We start from the raw sequence: 18706 nt of genomic DNA on the forward strand, positions 1-18706 counted from the left end.
TTGTGATCTCCTACTCACTGCTTTGTCTTTACCCTTGCAGGCTAATGTTGGCTGGAGGAATCAGGCCATCTGTGGCTGGCAGGTTCTAGCTCGATCACAGCTGAGGCATGGGATCTCTAGCGCCATTTTTAAAGCCTCTGTTTGAGTCAATGTTTAGCTATTGATGCAGCGTTCCTCTCTGCCTCACCCTCTATTTCCAGAGATACCTGAACTACAGTAATCCCTCAGGCGGCAAACTTGTAACATTTGGCAGTATATTATTGTTTCTCGACTAGCATGCTTTTGCAATGTATCTTTATTTCTAGAGCTAGCACTGTTCAACGGTGCTTCCCAGATCTCTGAGATAGCACTCTTTCAGCGCGACCTCATTTCTTCAACTTCCATTGCTTCAGTTGATACCCTTTTTGCAGACCTTGCCTTCCTTTACCTGCTTTCTTAGTTACCAGTTTCCCATTAAGCTGCTTTGCACTCCCTGCTGCTATAATTCTTATTTTCCTTGTGTGATGTGTTTGCTTGCTTTCTTCTGGTATCGTTATTTTCTCTTTTTTAATGTTAAGCGGTATTTCTATATACTGTTGCTGTGTGTTACTTTCCACATCCTTGATGTCACCGCCTTCTATGTTCCTGTGTTAGCGCCACAATTATTCTGGATAGCTGGAAACATAGGTGGAGTGTTTTATCCATTTTGAGCATCGCCTTTTACATTTCCTCATACAATATCACTGAATATCAGCTCGCCAGACCCGGCCCTTGCATGTGGATATTTTGCAGAGAGTTTCTGTAACAGCAGTGGGTGAGGAACGGACTGATCTTAAGAATTGCCATGTGGCTCTCCAGAGTCTTTTACTACTCATTCCTTTTAGCATTGGTTATATCACATGGCGGGATGTACCACTGTTCATTTTATACTTTACAAAATAAATGTCCATATAACTCCCACTTTATTGTCTTCAAATCTTGCTACTGTTCAGGGCAGTAAAATATAAAGTTCATAATCTTTCCATGACTGGTTCCTCATCAACCAATGTAAAGTGAAAAGGGATCAGTAGGGTACTGATGTTGGAGCTAGAGCATCAGGCATACTCCTTCGATACCCAGATGTGTTACACATTCCAGTATTCTGAATGCTGAGATGTCTCTTGGGTTCCTGTGCCTTCTGAGCACTGACTTGTACAGGACTTCCTCACTGAATCCCGCTCGTCCTCTGACTTTCTGCGTAATGCTGAGCAGCCCTTTTACCAATATTCTCTCTTTTTTATCTACATTTTCACTCATCCCCGACAGATCCTTGACAAGCGGTTTCAAGACCTCCAGTAGTATTCACTTTCTCAGAAGAATTAGGAAGCTTTTCACCTACAGACGGGGGCCCAAATGGTGAATAACCACATTAACAAAGCTTTAGCAGGCAATTCAGTTTAGCCCCCAAGGATACTGCCCATTGACTGTCTGTGGGAGTAATTTTGTAGGATTGTCTTGCAGATGCGAGACCAGCAGAAAATCAGTCCAGCGTTTATAATGCAAACACCACTTTCAGTCTCCAAACATACCATGGTACAGTGAGAAAGAATACTGAACCTTCACCAAGAAGGTCTAAATGTCCACAAATAAGAAGCCTGGATAGAGCTAAGAAAAGCAATCAAAGCAAGCCTCCCACCCCAAATATCAGCATCAGAACACATATCAGAGACCACAATATCCGTTAAGAAAGAACAACGAGGAGGTCCACTCTGTGCAGCCACTAGAATAGGCCTGCTTCAACCAACACTACCTCAATGATGGATTCCTTTCCATTTTTCACCAACCCATTTCTCACCAACCCAGAGGTGGTGAAGCCTCTCAAAGGCTGAAGTTCTTCAGGCTTTCAGCAACATAACCAGGAATGAATGGGTGCTGGACAATGCAAAGTTTCCACTAATACGGCTAAAAGCTCCTTGAATAAGGCATTTACCCAATTGTTGCACAAGCCTGAAGTACAATTCATGCTTTCCATCATGCTTGATAAAGGCACAGGGAAGGCGATGCCTAAGAATCATTAAAACGTGTATGCATGAAGCCCTTCATTGTGCAGGAGAAAACCATTATAGTTAAGATCAAAATTAATGTAGGAGTGCTGTAGCATTTTACATTCTATTCTACATTTAATGTAAATATGTAAAATAAATTTACATTAATATTTAACATAAGATTTTTTTAACTCATTTTCAAGTTAAATGCATTTTATTTTTCCCTATACTGTACCATGTGGAGATCTTCGCCCCACCTGCAAATCTCCCTAAGGTAAACTATTGGGCAAAATTAAATATATGTGTTTTACTCGAAAATAAAAATTAAACATGTTTTTATGTTAAATATTGAGGTAAAGTAATGTCATATAGTCACTTTAAATTCAGGACAAAATAAAAAAAGCTCCATTACTTAGAAATGACTGCTTAATTGAAACTTCAATGAATGGAAATACAGTACATTAAACAGTGCTTAATTTGTGCTTGTTGTTTCCGGTGCTGAGCACTGGCACCTATTTTTGAGGGCCGGAGCTTATTCTTCTGTCTCAAGCATTTGCTGCTAGCAAAAGACACATATGGGAAAGACAGAGGAAGAGAAAAACAAAAAAGTGTCACAAAGGGAGAAAGCAGGAAGCTGCTAGAGTGAGCTGAAGGGGTAGGAAGGGGCTTTATAGAGATTGAAGAGGCCCGAGATGCCTTCAGGATTACGCCACCTCAATATTCCGTGTTCCCACATTTAATTGCAGCAGCCGCATGTTTAAGAGGAGGGCTTTGAGCACCGGCACGTTTTTATTTACAAATTAAGCACTGACATTAAAATTATACACCTGAAGTTTAAATTAAAAAATAAATTCCCACCAAAAGCAAAACATTTAAAAGTGAATAATTATTAAAAGTGATGTATATAAAATTATTTAAAATTAATTTAACTATTTCTTAATAACATGTATTACATATTTTTTTTAATTCAAAGCAGTAAATATAATATATTATAAATAAATAATAAATATGCAATATTTTTACATTGATTTATATTTATTTACCCTTTTAACTATTTTAAATAAATGAATGTAACCCCTATTCCCTATTGCATTTTATTTCAAGTACCTACCTTCATTATTTCCTATGGGAGGGTGTTGCAGGCCATTGGTTGTCCATGTGTAGTGCTGGACTTACTTCTTTTGTTTTTTAGTAGTAATTAACACACAGACCTTGTGAATACTGACAAGTAGTAAGCTTACTCAAAAACGTATACTTACTCAAAAGTGTTAGTTACCTTTGTGAATCGGGCCTTCAGTGTCTACTCACACACATGGCAAACCCCTATTTCTAATTCTAATGTCTGAAACCATAGGCCATTCATCTCACACGCCACCCTTCTTCCTTTGATCATACCATCATTCACCTGTCAGCAACCATCCCTTCAAAATCCTTGCCTGCTAAAAACACCCTAGTTACAAAATGAAAGCACCCGCCAAGGGCTTTCCATTCTTTTCTAAACCTAATTCTTAACAACTTTTAACCACTGTTTCACTCCACTCACTCTTTTGACGATTTTTATGACACAGTGAGAATAACATTTAGCTCACACTATCCTCTATGTACCTTCACCCCACTTAACCCCATGCCCACAGCCCTTGAGTGCCACCCTTATCCAAGCCAGGAGAACAAATAATGCACCCACTCATCCGCAAGTGGTGTAAGTGCAAACTTTTGGATGAGTATAAACATATTCTGAGCAACCTTACTGAGACACTAAACACTGCCAAATGCAACCATTTTCTTACATGCTTGAATTCTTACAAGATGTTGGCTGAAGCTCCATGGAAACTTCAAAATTGCACTTTAAGTTCTAATATACCCAAAAAGGCATTTAATGCTGTCCATCTAGTAGAACAATAGCCTTACTGAAAAAAAAACGAACTTCAGAAATGAGGCCACACTATCTAAGATTTCAACTTTGCATCATGTGTTAAGGGACTCCCTCCGAGTTCTACTCCGGTTTCTGCAGATAAGTTTTTTCTTTAATTTTTACTTCAATATCTCTGCTTATTCGCCTTTAGGATGATCATTCTGAAATAGGGGTGTTGTCTTAGTACCATGGAAAAGCCATGCCAGTGTCATCCACAAAATATGTCAATTTAGAACTTATGGCCTTTGTGAGAAACTGAGACTCCATACTCCGGATCGTTATATGGATTGTATTTATTGCTTATATCCAACCCACAAGCAGAATATAACCAAAAAAAAATCTAAATGAAGAGCGGCTGATGCCCAAGGCTAGAGATCCCCCTTTACAGGGAATGAGTGGGACCGTGTTCCGCAGATGCCTTAAAAAGCCCTCAAGACAGTGCATTCTAAACACGGAGCTCCCTTCAGCATCCAAAAACCACCTAAAAAAAAAAACACATCAGAAAGCAAAAATGAAACTGTCCAAGGGTCACAGTCTATATACTGAGGTGGTATGTGTTAAGACAGTGGTCCTGCCTAAATCTTCATCTGCAGATCTTCAAGCCTCTGACTCCAACACACATGCCTTCAACACCATTAAAGAAAAAGCACACATCAGCCCTGTCTCCATATTCTCTAATACTGTCGATGACATTCTTACCATAAATGAAGACACCGTAGATTACTGCATTGTCATAGTGACCCAGCGGATGATGAAGACACCATAGCTGAAGATACCTCTCACCCATTTATGACCACACCATCAAAGCTGACAGCACCATCAGCAATTATCAGTCTGAATGCTATCAGTCACTTATGTCTTATGTAGATACTGTGACAAGTGGGTTCTTTCTTGTCAACAGCTGCTGAGACCCAACCTTGTGTCGCACACAGCCAAAGGGTTGTGTGTGCGTGCCGATCATACTCACAGACTACGTCTTCCGTGATTGTGAAGGCTCAGGGTCTTGATGTTGTTCTCCCTCGGACTCAGAACTGGACTGGATCAGGTGGGCCTCTAAAGGACTGATTTCGTCCTCCACCTCGATGTTGTGTTCCCTTAAGATGTCAGGGGGTCTTGGGCCTCCTGCTTCTGCATTCTTCGATGGGCCCACCTCCACTCCTGTCAATACTGAAGAGTTTTCTTCGACTGGAAGGTAAGGCCGGCCTAGCACGTGGGGTCATCAAAGAAAGGCATAGATTGCAGACTTGATGATGATCCATCCAAAGGAACTTAAAATGACACTGGTGCACTACTGAAATGGAATTCTTTTCATCACTGACCTGGCATTCTCATTGACAGGGCTCAAGTGGCAATGGGCAGAGGGCCCCAGAAGGCCATAGAGGCCATTGTGGGGAGTATCCTTGACATCAAAACAAGTCCCTGTAAAATGATCAAATAGAGCACTAATTTCTCTTCAATAGGAGTGTGGGAAGGGGCTCCATTAACCCCGCCCCTTGCCCTCCTTGACAACCCTCTCTTTGATGCGTTTGTGGTGGGGTGGAAGGAACACCAAGACCCTTTCGCTTTGGTCCTCTTTTCTGCCCTTTTTCTATTCTCTGAGATGGTTGACTCGGAGTATCCCATATATGTCTTTGTTTGCTTTTTCTCCCATCTTCTACAAATGTCTATACCCCAGTACCTTTACCCCTACCAATGAATTAGTACCTCTATTTCTACGTATACGCTTACCTATGTCCCATACCCTATAACCTTAGGTTATTCCTACATCCGAGTACTTCCATGCCTGCCAGTAAGCACTCCCTCAACAGTAATGGCTTGTATTATGCATGACTTTAACACAGTCCAGCTCTCCCTCTCTCCTGTCCTTCATCAGCCCCTGCAGGATTAAACAGAATCTCTAGCTTGTCTGTTTCCAGCTCAGAATATAGGTTTGGTGGTTCAGTTGTCATTCAAGAACTCTATAAGGGATCTGCCGAATAAGTCACAGAATAAGATTAATGCATACTACGTCCTCATTGACTTTCATGGTTCTTTCTCATCACGCTATTAAGCGATGCTACCCTAGACAGTTTAAGAGCACCACTGTAATAGCTCAAGTATGGCACCAAAACACTTCCAACATAGATCTGACTGTAATAAAACACCCTTCCAAACAGCCCCTCCCACACCTGGGGTAGGATGCTACCTGTCGATAATGTGCTTCAGCATCTAGTCTGTGTATGAAACACTAGATAAATGGTTTAAATTTACCCAGCCTATACACTAGTTAGTATCTCTAATCCTACCTATGCCAAAGTTCATCTACCTTTGTGTACGTTCCGTATCTCTACACTGACCTACAACCTAGCACCTCTGTCACTGTCTGTACTCTAGTGCTTCGACCTCTAGCTATCCCTAGTACCTCTTATCTGTTCTTTTAACAAAAGTATGTTCATCCTGAGGTTTACTATTGTACCGCCCCACTCATTTTGCTCCTTAAGTGTTAATTGTGCGGTTTTCCTATCCCCAATGCCTCCTTTTTATATTTTTTGTGGTGAAAATCTTTACTTTTTAAAGTAATATTCTTCCAAATTCTGTTTATATACCTAAATGGAGTTTCGCCAACCTAGGGTTTTCAGGGTGTTCTCCTTTCTGTTTTCTTCTCAGAAAAAGGATGCTCTTCTCATTGCCAAAGGTTTCAGGTTCTTCTACCGAGCTAGTCCTATGATAATATCACCAATTAGTCCTAGAGGGCCTCCCATTTATACGTCTTCTAGTTCAGTTATTCTGAGGAGAGGAATGATTCTGGGGTGCTAATGTTAAAGACAGGCTGCCCAGATGTTTTCAAAACAGGACAGTTACGACAATCCAAAATGTGTTCAAATCTACTAAAACATCAAATGTAAAGAATCTCCTGAAGGATTCAAAGCCTTACACTGCTGATGTGAACTTTGTCTTTTTTGGAGCCTGTGCCCTGCAGTAGAAATTATGTTAATGGGTTTTCCTAGTGCATAAGGTTTGCTATTGAGATGGGGTTTGCCACAGTGGAAAGTACTACTCCAACTATAATGGCACACCGAATTGATCTTCTAAGGTTTAGTGAAAAAGGGTATTTTTATTTCCTGTGTAAAAGTAAGGTGGTCCTCTATCTTCCTTATATGTGGCGATCAGAGTTCTATGGGTGGATCTCCTGCAATAAGAATAAGTACCTACCCCATCTACCATTCTTGAACCAGTTCAAGAAAAGTAGGATGGAAGGGTTTGACAGATATACCCATCAGTTTCTCAACAGGCAAAGAGTGGATTGATTAAAAGGCTGATGCTACTTGCTCCCAAGTTATGCTGAAAATAATCTGCCCTCTCCAACAATTTTTAACCGGCGTGCTGTTATTGATCTATAGATAGAGGAACACCTATGTGAAAATGAATCCAGATGAGATAATTATTGTGGGAGTGGGGTAGGGTCTCTTCCCCAGCCCCACTGAGCCTACAAGCATCTGGTTTAAAGGTTAGTAATTACCAACTCTTGCTGTAAGGGTGAAGGATTTAGTAGAGTTTTGTGGTAAATGTTCAGATTTCTGGGCTTCTCACAGTAGGTATGCCTGAGTTTCTGATGAAGTACCAGCAGCAGCTAAAAAACGTTGCTACACTCTCTGAAAATGTAGCTCTTTTATGGGAGGAATCATAAAAAAGTTCATCAAAAGGCCAGTTCCTGAGGGACCTCCTCTGATCTGAGTTTCTGGCGTACACAAGAAATGTGGTCTGGCCAAAATATGAGAACTGCAGTGAATTAAAGATTTCACCTTGTTCTCAACTACAGAGAACCACTGATCTTGAGACGCCCAAGAACAGCAGCATTGACAAACTGTGTCGAAAGGTCACACAAGATCCAGGGTCCGATACTGCTGTTATCTTGGATCGTCGAAGATTGCAGAGAACCAGGACAGGGAGGACAAAAACTCTGCTGCTATGATCAAGAATACCACTGCAAATTCTACAGTTGGTCATTAACAGTTTGTTCTAATGTTGTGAATCGATAAAGTATATTAGAAATGGACCTGTAGTTTGTGAAATCGAACATGTCTGCTGGAAGCTTTTTCAGTAGGGTGTTACCACTTCATTCTCATTGAACTATCACATTCTTTTTATAGGAGTTGTTGTGGACACTGTTTAAGCTGTTTTCAAATACTTGGAAGACTAACATTTTCTTAAAGCTCAATAGATGCCCCTAAACCGTTGCCCATGATAACAGAAGATGAACATTTCTCACAACTCTCTGCTACAAGGCATTCTACTCTACAACCAACCCCTCCTATTACTTGAACAATGAGAATGCTGTTTTCAGTTGCTTCTGACGTTCCTGGCTATTATAGCATTCTCTTGCAGAGAATATGCCACATTATGCTATCTGAATTATAGTGTTTATTTTCCCTAATAATAAGGATTTTAAATAACTTCACAGAGGTGGTGGTAGTTTAATCCTTTGGTGGTGTCATAATCCTATCTACATTCTCCCTCATGTCTGCGTTTAAATGATTATAATCAATTTTATTAATTAATTAGCGTTTCTCATGGTAGTGTCGAGGGTTATTTTAGCATGTTGCACGGGCATTTATTATTTTGCTCTGAGTCGAGGCCAGTACCCTCTCACCTAGTTGCATTTCATTTTATTCATTTTATTATTGTAGCAAAAGCTTCATTTTAGCTGTACTGTTTTATTGTTATCAACTGCCCTTCCATGTAGAATTTGCCATTAGTTCTTTTGCACGACATTTACTCTTGTGCTCAGCCCAAGGCTGAACAAAGCTTTACATGATAATTTACTGAGTATTGCATGTCCAAAGAGCACAATGTCTACCCTACAAAGAAAATACGTTTTATCACGTCAGGACAGATCTCAGAACAACACATTTTATTATAAAACAACAGACTGCCCATAACCAGGTTTGATGTGAGCATTCGAGCCAGCCTTCTTATGCTGTACCATGTCTTTGCATTGCTGCTAGACTTGACCTTGTCATTTCAAACACCTAAGAGGACCTCCAGCAGACCAACAAGCAACCCCCCTACTCATTTTCCAGGTATGTTGGTGGGTCTTCTTTACAGAGACCAAGTATGGGCAGATTAGGCAAAACACTGCTATTGCGATCAGGTAGATTTTTTGTAGTGCCAGTAGGGATTTTAGATTCACTAGTGTGACAGGGTGTGAGGACTTTTTATCTTTCAAATTTTTGTCACAATGATAATGATGTTGTGTTTTATTCTCCTAATAATGGCAATTCATGCCTCATTACATACAGCCCAGTTGCCTCAGTAAAATATATTGAACCAAATCCTGTTTCCCTTTGTCTTCTGCATGTATGAGACTCGTGTAACTGAAAGAAAGGAGTAAGATCTGTTCCACCATGACTTCCCTGAGAAGTCAGAGTGTCATGCGTCATGCTGTCTCAAATCACCTTTATTTCTGGGTTTTGGTGAGGTGCTGCTAGCTAGCCCAAAGGGTTAGGCTGACAGCTGCCAGATGGTGTGGGTTAGGTCGAAGTCCACCTCATGCAGTGGTGCTGCGACCCAAATCCAGCAGTCTCGTCCTCAAGATGAGAGTCCTACAACAGTAATGAGTGTAAATCTTCTGTGCTGGAACAGGAATTTCTGCTGTCAAACTTTAAGTCATGAGAACTGAAAGACTAATACAAATTGTATGCTTTACTAAAACATCTTTTTATGTATGCAGAATAAGTATGAACTAAGCAACAACTTTTAGTATTTCCAAGTCAATTTTACAGAACTTACCGTCTGATAACCGCTTTGAAAGTGATATTGAATCTCTATGGTTCCACAATATTCAAATCCAGGGAGATGAAGGTCTTTCAGATACCTGTGTGCCATTATCCCTTCAGGCTGGTTCCCTTCAATCTTCCCATATGTGGATTTACAGATGGGGCATTCAGGTTTCACGGCTATTGCCTGTTCCCAGCACATCTTGCAAAAGGAGTGATTGCACTTTGTGGTTAGCTTCTCCTTGAAGTTATCCATGCAGATACAACACTTCTCCTCCTCATCCTTTGTTCCTTTTGGTTCTTCTTTCTTTTGTTGTGCTGATGCACTTGAACTGAGCTGGCTACTAGCTCCCCATGATCCAGGAGGTGTATGTGAGAAAATGTTCCCTCCCACCTTTTTTTCGATGTCACGGACAGCCATCTCTACATGTTGTGGCAGGCCTATCAGAGCAAGATACCCTCCTTCTGGGAAGATACAACGTACTCCTTGGTATCGTACCTCATCATACAGCACTCTGACACGATCCTTGTGCCAGCCGTCCACTACCCTCATAATGCAGCTAGTCATAGCTTTCTGATACAGGCTAACGAATGCCTGAAGGGCGTTTCCTGAGAGGTCTTGTGTGGCACACTGATTTTTCATGAGGATCTTGACACTATCCTTCTGTGATTGGACTTCTGGTTCTATCAGAACCTGGTAACTGCTATTAATGGACACCAGTTCCTTCTTAAAGAGATTTTCCAGAATTTCCCAATGAGGCTTTGGGATATCCATCTCTGTCACCACTGTGCTCATTTTATTCTCAATTTTCAGGATTGCTTTTGACCTTGACTGTGACTTTACAAGGTACAATAGCTCATCTTTCACCTGCTTTAGGTTGTTTTTCGGTCCAGTGATAGCATACTCTTCTTCCAGTTCAATTAATGTGAACAAATGTTTATTCTTTTGCATTTCCCTGAAAGCATGTACCACAGATTGTCTTTCAGACTCTGAAACAGAAAACTTAATTTGTCCTAAATCTGTAATCAATGGTTGGATGGAATTGGTGAGGGCATCCAGTGCTTCTTTGACTTGGGGATAGCCTTGGCCCTCCTTGGCCTGAAGTTTGAGTACCACCTCTGGAAGAATTTCCACCTGGTAGCGTTGCTGTAAAGCAGAGATCTTGTCTGCCCAGACTTTGTTTAAGTATTCATAGTGGAACAGGGGGAGTCTCAGTAGGTTTGTGTCTTCTTCCTTGGTGCTATTCAGCTCTCTGTAGTGAGTATGCCTAGTTGTTTCATTCTCGCTCATTGTTTTGTGCTGTATTTCACAAGGTTCATCAATCACTGCTTCATTCTCGCTCATTGTTTTGTGCTGTATTTCATGAGGTTTATGAATCGTTGCTTCATTCTCGCTCAGTGTTTCGCGCTGTATTTCACTAGGTTTATGAATCGTTGCTTCATTCTCGCTCAGTGTTTCGCGCTGTATTTTACTAGGTTTATGAATCGTTGCTTCATTCTCGCTCAGTGTTTTGCGGTGCATTTCACTAGGTTTATGAATCGTTGCTTTTTTCGCGCTCAGTGTTTCGCGCTGTATTTCACTAGGTTTATGAATCGTTGCTTCATTGTCGCTCAGTGTTTCGTGCTGTATTTCACTAGGTGTCTGTTCACCTGGAGCTCTTGTTTGAAGATTAATCACGCCTTGATAAAAGCGTTCCACATCTTCAAATGGGCCTTCGATTGTGAACTTTCCATCTATTTGAAAGCTTCTTCTTAAGTGATTCAGTCTGATCAGCTTAAACACTGCGTTATGCAAATTAGAAGGAATGGCTTCGAGATCTAGCTGCACACCTGTTAACATCTGAAACTAAAGATCGACAAAAAAGAAATATTAACGCATTAGCTTTTTTTGATCAGGGAATACATACGTGCTTGTAATTAAAACGTACACAACATAGCACTAAACAGATATAAAGAAATACAGCTACATTATGAGTTTTGAAACAATGGGCAAGTCAAACTCATCAACGTAAAAATATAATTAAGCATGCAGTAAATGGTTAAAATCTAAATAAAAAACACAGAAGTAGAAAAACCCCACTGTAAACTCTAATAAAATATGAAATGTTACTACCCCTTGACCATCAGTTCGCACTTTGCTCTGTAGCAGGTTCATGTAGTGTGTGTATTCTTGTCATATAGTGTTAGATTCGGAATGGTATGCATGGTGGATTTCTGGAAATCTTTGTGAGCATACCAGACAGTGCAAAATACCTATTACAGGTAGATTGATACCTCCTTACAATTAGTTGGGTAAATTGTCATTCTCATTCACTTACTTCTTATCCGATGGCTTTTTGGGTTTGTTCCGGAGCATAACCTCTTTACCATCCTTTCGTTTAGCTGACTTGTGCTTTTCACTGCTCACTTCTTGGCGAACTAGTTTTGTGTTTTTTTAGTGAAGTCCTCCATGAGAGTACATGTGTTTTCCACAAGTTTTCTAACTCTTGCACTTCTAGCCCCCAAATATTCACCCCACCTGTGCTGCGTGTTGCTGCCTCCCTTGTGTGCTTCTTTCCTCCAATCCCCCCCTCTCTCCTCTCCCTGTAGCTCCATGCTTTCTCTCTCATGTACGTCTCCTCCCGTCGATGGTGTTGCTCTCCAACATGTGCTGTTTCCCTCCTGCTCCTCCATTGGCATTAGTTGACACCAGTGGTGTTTATTTGACTTTTATACTATTTAGGAGGACCATGCAGCAAAATGCTGCGGGCCTCTCTACTTAAAAAAAGGCGCGTTTGCACTACTTCTGGGATCTGTAAATATATCAAAAATAGGCACCTTTGACATTTCATTGGAGTGTGCATGCATCGCAACGCACGAGCACACCTAAATAATGAAGTGCGCACCAGTAGGGGTGCCTTTTTAGGCCGAGCGTGCAAGCGCTTTGACCGGTTGTAAGTATTGTGGTCTTTTAACCACACCCATGTTATGCCCATCACTTTCACTCGTTCATGGGCTTGCCTTTCAAAAATCACTTCATGTCCTTGGTAAAAGTTATGTTTGCCCCGCCTTGTAGCTGTTTTTGTCACGCCTTGCAGACTGCCCCTGTCACATATATAGTTGCACGATTGACAATATAATGCAGCGTGGGCAAACTATTTTTTTTGTCTTTCCCCTTCATGCTGCACAGTGCGAACAGGCACAACAGCGTAAACTCAATCAGTGGCATTGAAGCGCTGGTCACATTGTTCACAGTTACCTAATCAGAGTAATTTCTTGGGGTTTTCCCCTAAAAACACTTGAAATTGGAAAATGCTACACATAAAACAGAATTCCTCATAGCGAAAGCGGGTCTCCCGGCATAGCGGGAGAGCCGATACTACAATATCCACTGCACTTGGGAAACTTGCCCCATAATGCTTTGCAGGGCATTACTTTTACAAAACAATTTTGCCCATAACTCACCTTGTGGTGGTCCTAGGACAATGGGACCACCACCACCAGAACGTTCAGCACAACACACCCTTTCTTTCCAGGTCATCTTTGGGTCCCTGCACTAGGTTAGTGGGGACACCAAAATAATATCCCCTCCCAACAATCAGTGTATTTTTAAGCATTATCATGGCTGGAAGCTTTGTTTTACAGCTAGGAATAGCTTATGTTTTAAGGGCGTTGTTTGTAATATCACAGCTGTAGGCCTGCTATCCCTGAAAATATGTAATGCACTATTCCCTCTAGGGGCTAAATATATGGTTACTGTGTATTATTTATTTCCATTTTCTTTTTGTATTATTTATTTCTATTTTCCTTTTGTGAGGTTATGCACTTTAGAGGCTAACTATATAGTTACATGACCATGTTTCTTACAAATGCTATTTTCATTGTGGTGTCCTCTAGGGGCTGTTCCAAGCATTACAGTCATATCAACATATTAAAATATTCATGGCACAGAAACTTGCCCCTAATGCTTTGCAGGCCATTACTTTTACAAAACAGTGTTGCTAATATCTCAGCCTGTGGTGGTCCCAAGACAATGGAACCACCTTCAAAACGTTGACCACAATGTGCTCCTTCTGTCTACCTCACCCCTGGGTCCCTACACCATGTTAGAGGAGACTCCAAAATAATAGCCCCTCCCTCCATTCAGTGCCTATTGAACTTTTTAATGGCTAGAACTTTTGTTTTACAGCAGAGAGAAGTTTTGTTTTAAGGGCCTTGTTTATAATATCATTGCAATAGGCCTGCTAGCCCTAAAACACCATCTAGGGGCTAAGTATATGGTTGCACTGCATCACTTTTTCTCTAGGGGCTAACAATATTGTTACATGATCATGTTTCCTACAAACGATATTTTTGTTATGGTGCCCTCTAGGGGCTGTTTTGAGTATTACAGTCTAATGCCAAAAGTTTATTTCTGATAAAGGTTTAAAGATAATTGTATACATTTAATAATCTCTCCTTATTATAACTATAATCATAATTCAGGCCAATTTAACATCCTTATTACACTATGACTGTTTGAACATTCTTGATATGTTTGGGTGACCCTTCTAGTTTATTTCTTCTCTGTGGCTGTCTTGTGTCTTTTTTGGGGAATTGTGTTAGCCAGCCAGCAACTCTGATGGTGGGGTGGTGAAAGTGGTATTGTATTGGAATTAGCATGGCAAATTTAAATTAGGATGCTAAATGGCAACATTTTCATTTTTTGCTGCAAATAGAGGAAGAAGGTAAATGGAAGGGCTTTAGTTATAGGCAGGGCCACTGGAATTATATAGCAGGAAAAGACAAAATTATGAGGCAATTTATGTGGCAAGAAAAGTCGAGTTATGAATATACAATGCCAATAACTCCAACTCAAGCAAATGCGAGACCCATTGCATTTCGAATGCTTGTTTCATTTGGCTTTCCTATGGCATTCCCAAAATCAAAAGGTCCCAAATGTGAGACTAGGCTTGCCACCTGGCCAGTTTTCCTTTGATACCACCAGTATTTTATTGTCCCAGCAGGTACAAAAAATAAGCAAAATCACCCAATGCTGGTATCTTCAGCTGTCATATGTACATATTTTAAACAATAAATCTAAACAGAAAACCCTTTTAAATGTGTTCTAAATCTGCGTTAGCAATCCTTGACAGATAATTAAAGTAAACAAAAACAGAAAACTCATGCCACAAATGAATACATACAATTTTCTTTAAAGATCTACTTAGGGGGGCATAGCCAAGCAAGATGGCCGTTGGGACGTGCTTTTAGGAAGCTCCTGCCATCCTGGCCTGATCCTGCAGGAATCCTGAGGTGCCTGGGATATTAGGTGCTCCCCCTCGGTAAGGGAGAGTGCCCTGACCCCTGTGGCAATCTGAACCCCTGCTTCGGGGATCCCGAAGGCGCAGTGAGGCCTGGCATAGCCCACGTGGAGTACGACCAGGTGGAAAGAGGGGGAGGCCTTCGCTCTGCTATCCCCGGTGGACCTCTTGCCCCCTTCAGGCTTCATGCTGGCAGCTGAACTGACTCTGGAGGTGGTGTTGTGAGCCAGCTGGCCACCCCGTCGTGAGCGACCCTAACGCGGGGATCGGAGCGGCTGTGGGACTCCGGGGCGGACCGCAGAGCCCAGATGGAGGGGGGCCTACTCTTGTGCCCCTGCCCTGGTGGACAGCCTAGGATCGGGGCAGAGGGGACATCGTTGGAGGACGGTGAGAAACAGGGGCCCAGGTGAGCTGCAGCGGGCCGGTTGGCTCCAAGCTTCAGTGGAGCGGCTGGGGCGCGGCCCAGTGGAGCGAGTTGCTGTCCGGAGAGGGGAAAACCAAGGCTTATCATTTGGAGAGCTGGCATGATTGAGTGTGGGATCAGTGGCACATACTCGGTGGGGCAGGTGCGGCGCCATTGTATGGAGGTGTTCTGGAGCCAAAACGCGGATCATACCCAACAAGCTAATACCACCTGAGGCAGGGGTTGAATGCTAGGATATATGGACATAATAGGTGCCCACAGTTGAGGCTTTATGGGGCCAGGAGATTGACTTGGATTGATTGAAGGGTGTCACAGTTCAAAGGAACTTCAACCCTGCCCCTATAAGTCAGATAAGGTGATGATACATCCCATTCTTCGTTTGTTGATGGTGAGATGGGGCGGCACAGGCAGATGGTTGTGTCACAGAGGGAACACTATGGAGCATTACACTACACCTGCTCCGTTGCCATAGCGTCAGACTCATGCAGGTGGGCCTGGAGATGATCTGGGCATGCCAACTACTATAGAAGAACCGTCGCAAGCTGAACTTCTGGCAGCCATACAAGGCTCGAGGGTGGCCCTTGAGGGGAAGATAGAGACAGTGGCTGTGGAGGTGAACCTCCTCCGAACGGACCTCTGGAAAGTCTCGGATAATGTCAAAGTTGCGGAGCGGTCCATTGTGGATTTGCAGACGGAGGAGGGTGCTTTATGAAAGCAGATGGCACAGGTCACTTCCAAGGTTGGGATGATGGAGGCAAGACTGGAGGATGCAGAGGGCAGGTCCTGACAGAATAACTTGCGCCTTCTTGGGTTTCCAGAGCGTAGAGGGTTCCATTACGGAGGGCTTTGTGGAGCACTGGATCAAAGATGTACTGCACCCCGATGGGCTAATCGGAGATATACTGCAGCCTGATGGGCTATCCAAGGTGTTTGTGGTGGAGCTTGCACATGGGGCCCTGGTTGCACCTCCTAGGCCTGGCGCCCCTCCAAGGGCTATCATTGCATGTCTTTTGAACTATAGGGATAGGGACTGTATCCTATACAGGCTGCCCGTGAAACCGACAAGGTTGTTTTTGAGAATTGCAAAATCTCCATTTATCCTGACTATACGAACAAGGTACAGACCACTAGAAAGGGGTTTCTGGAGGTGAAGGCCAAGCTTTGTGCAATGAACATCAGATACATTTCACTGTATCCGTCACGTTTGAAAGTGCTCTCTGGGGGGCAAATCCCACTTTTTTCAACAACCGGAGGAGGTCTGGAGATGGTTGGAAATGTGGGATGTCCAGACACTAATAACAAGGGAAGCAGAAAAAGAGCAGCTCCAGTTGTACAGGAAAGTCAGTAGATGCTGGGAGACACTAGATAAGGTAACCCTTAGATCCTACAGACAGCGTCTATACAGGGAGAGGGACAAATCCAGTAAATTACTGGCATGGACACGATCCTAGAGTGGGAAGTGGAATCTCCCCCCATTCTACATATCAGGAATGCCAAAAGTGTGCAGATTACTAATCGCACAGATATCTTTAATGTATTAGTGGAATATTTGCAGGCATTATCACGTGCTGGTGCATCAGTCCTAGACAATTATTTAGGAGAGTTCCTGCAGCAGAGGAGACTCCCACAACTGGACCCGGAGAGTATGGAGAGTTTGGAGGCGGAGATAACTGTAGAGGAAGTGAGTCCAGCAGTGGAGGCATTGTCAAAATCTGAGTCTCCGGGCGGGGATGCCTCAAACATTTTCCCTCCTTCTGCAAGAGAAATGATTGGCAGTGTTTGAGGAGGCCTGGGTGCAGGATGTCCTTTGCTTAAAGCTTAAACCTGGTGGGGATCCGAGAGACCCCTCCTCGTATCGACCGCTCACCATGCTGAATCACAATGTTAAGATCCTGTGTAAGATATTGGCTACTCGGCTACGTGGAGTGATTCAGGGTCTGGTGCATGACGACCAATGTGGTTTTATACCTGGCTGTAGTACGACTTATAACTTACGTCGTTTGGCACATTTCTTGCATGAAACCATGGGTGCAGAAGACAAATTGGTGCTAGCATCATTGGACCTAGAAAAGGCCTTTGATACAGTGGAGTGGGGATACCTCCTGGCGGTGCTGCGGGGAATGGGGTTTGGCCCCCAATTCTGTGCGTTTGTTCGCTTGCTTTACACTGCACCCTCCGCACGTGTTCGGTGGGAGGGGTGCTGTCGGAATCCTGGGTAATTGGCAGGGGAACCAGACAGGGGTGTCCACTTTCACTGCTTCTTATCGCCTTAGCGGTGGTACTACTGGCAGTGTGGCTCCATGAGGAGTTGGCCCCCTGGGACATTCAGGTGGGACAGGTTACCCACCTCGTCTCGTTATACGCAGATGATGCATTGATATATCTTCGAAAGCCATGTACTTTTGGTGCCTCCGTAGTTGCGGTTCCTGGAGGCGTTTGGAGCTGTATCTGGTCTCAAGGTGAATAGGAATAAGTTGCTCCTACTTCCTTTAGGGTTACTCTGTGGTGCTCCTCTGGAGAACTTACCAGTGGTGGGGCTCTGGTGGGAGCTAGAAAGTTTTAGATACCTGGGTATCCAGTCACCCACACTGTGCATGAAATACATATTGTAGAACGAGTAGTGACTGGCCTTGAGCACTCAGTGTTGTTCTGGAACAGGCTGCCTCTCTCAGTAATGGGAAGGGCGGCTGTAGCAAAGATGTGGTCTTGCCACAGTGTCTTTACCTGGTACAGAATTCTTTATTTCCGTTAGCTACTCAGCTCTTTAATCGCCTGGACAGTTTGCTGATCTCATTGTTGTGAGCTGGGCGTCGTAGTAGAGTGGCACTGTTCACACTGCAGAGGGAGCTGGAAGAGGGAGGGTTTTCTATCCCTAATATTAGACACCATTATTATGCGTCGGACTTACAACACGCTGCAAAGTGGATGACTGAGTCGGACAATTGGGAGAAGCGACTATTTGGAGGAATGATGGGCAAAGATACGTTAGCACACGTACTGATCAAGGGAGGTCAGACGGAAACAGATGTCCCTTATTTGGTCAGAAATACTGCAGGAATTTGGGAGCAAGCCGTTAAGAAAGTGATTCGACATGCTTCGTTCAATAGGGAATTGAAGATATGGGACTTTGCCCCCTTTCGGGATATGGATAACTTCATGTCGATGCACAGCTGGAGAGCGGGAGGATGTCTAGTAGAGGGGGACTTATACCCCAATGGGGAGTTTATATCCTTTCAGGAAGTACAGAATATGTTTGGTTTGGGCCCAGGTCAATTCCTGCAGTATGCCAAAATGGAGTGTGGTCTGGGAGATCTGGTGTGGTTTCCTGG

General features: G+C 42.9%; 1 protein-coding gene across 1 annotated transcript in view; it reads right to left on the reverse strand.

The window, feature by feature from the left end:
- Positions 1-18706, reverse strand: part of LOC138292158 (E3 ubiquitin-protein ligase DTX3L-like) — a 129012-nt gene that overhangs the window by 24659 nt on the left and 85647 nt on the right. The window contains exon 6 of the mRNA XM_069230577.1: positions 9685-11517. Coding sequence (XP_069086678.1) covers positions 9685-11517 — 1833 coding nt within the window. The remainder of the gene's footprint in view (positions 1-9684; positions 11518-18706) is intronic.

This window comes from Pleurodeles waltl, chromosome 4_2, assembly GCF_031143425.1.
Source record: "Pleurodeles waltl isolate 20211129_DDA chromosome 4_2, aPleWal1.hap1.20221129, whole genome shotgun sequence".
NCBI classification, from domain to species: domain Eukaryota; kingdom Metazoa; phylum Chordata; class Amphibia; order Caudata; family Salamandridae; genus Pleurodeles; species Pleurodeles waltl.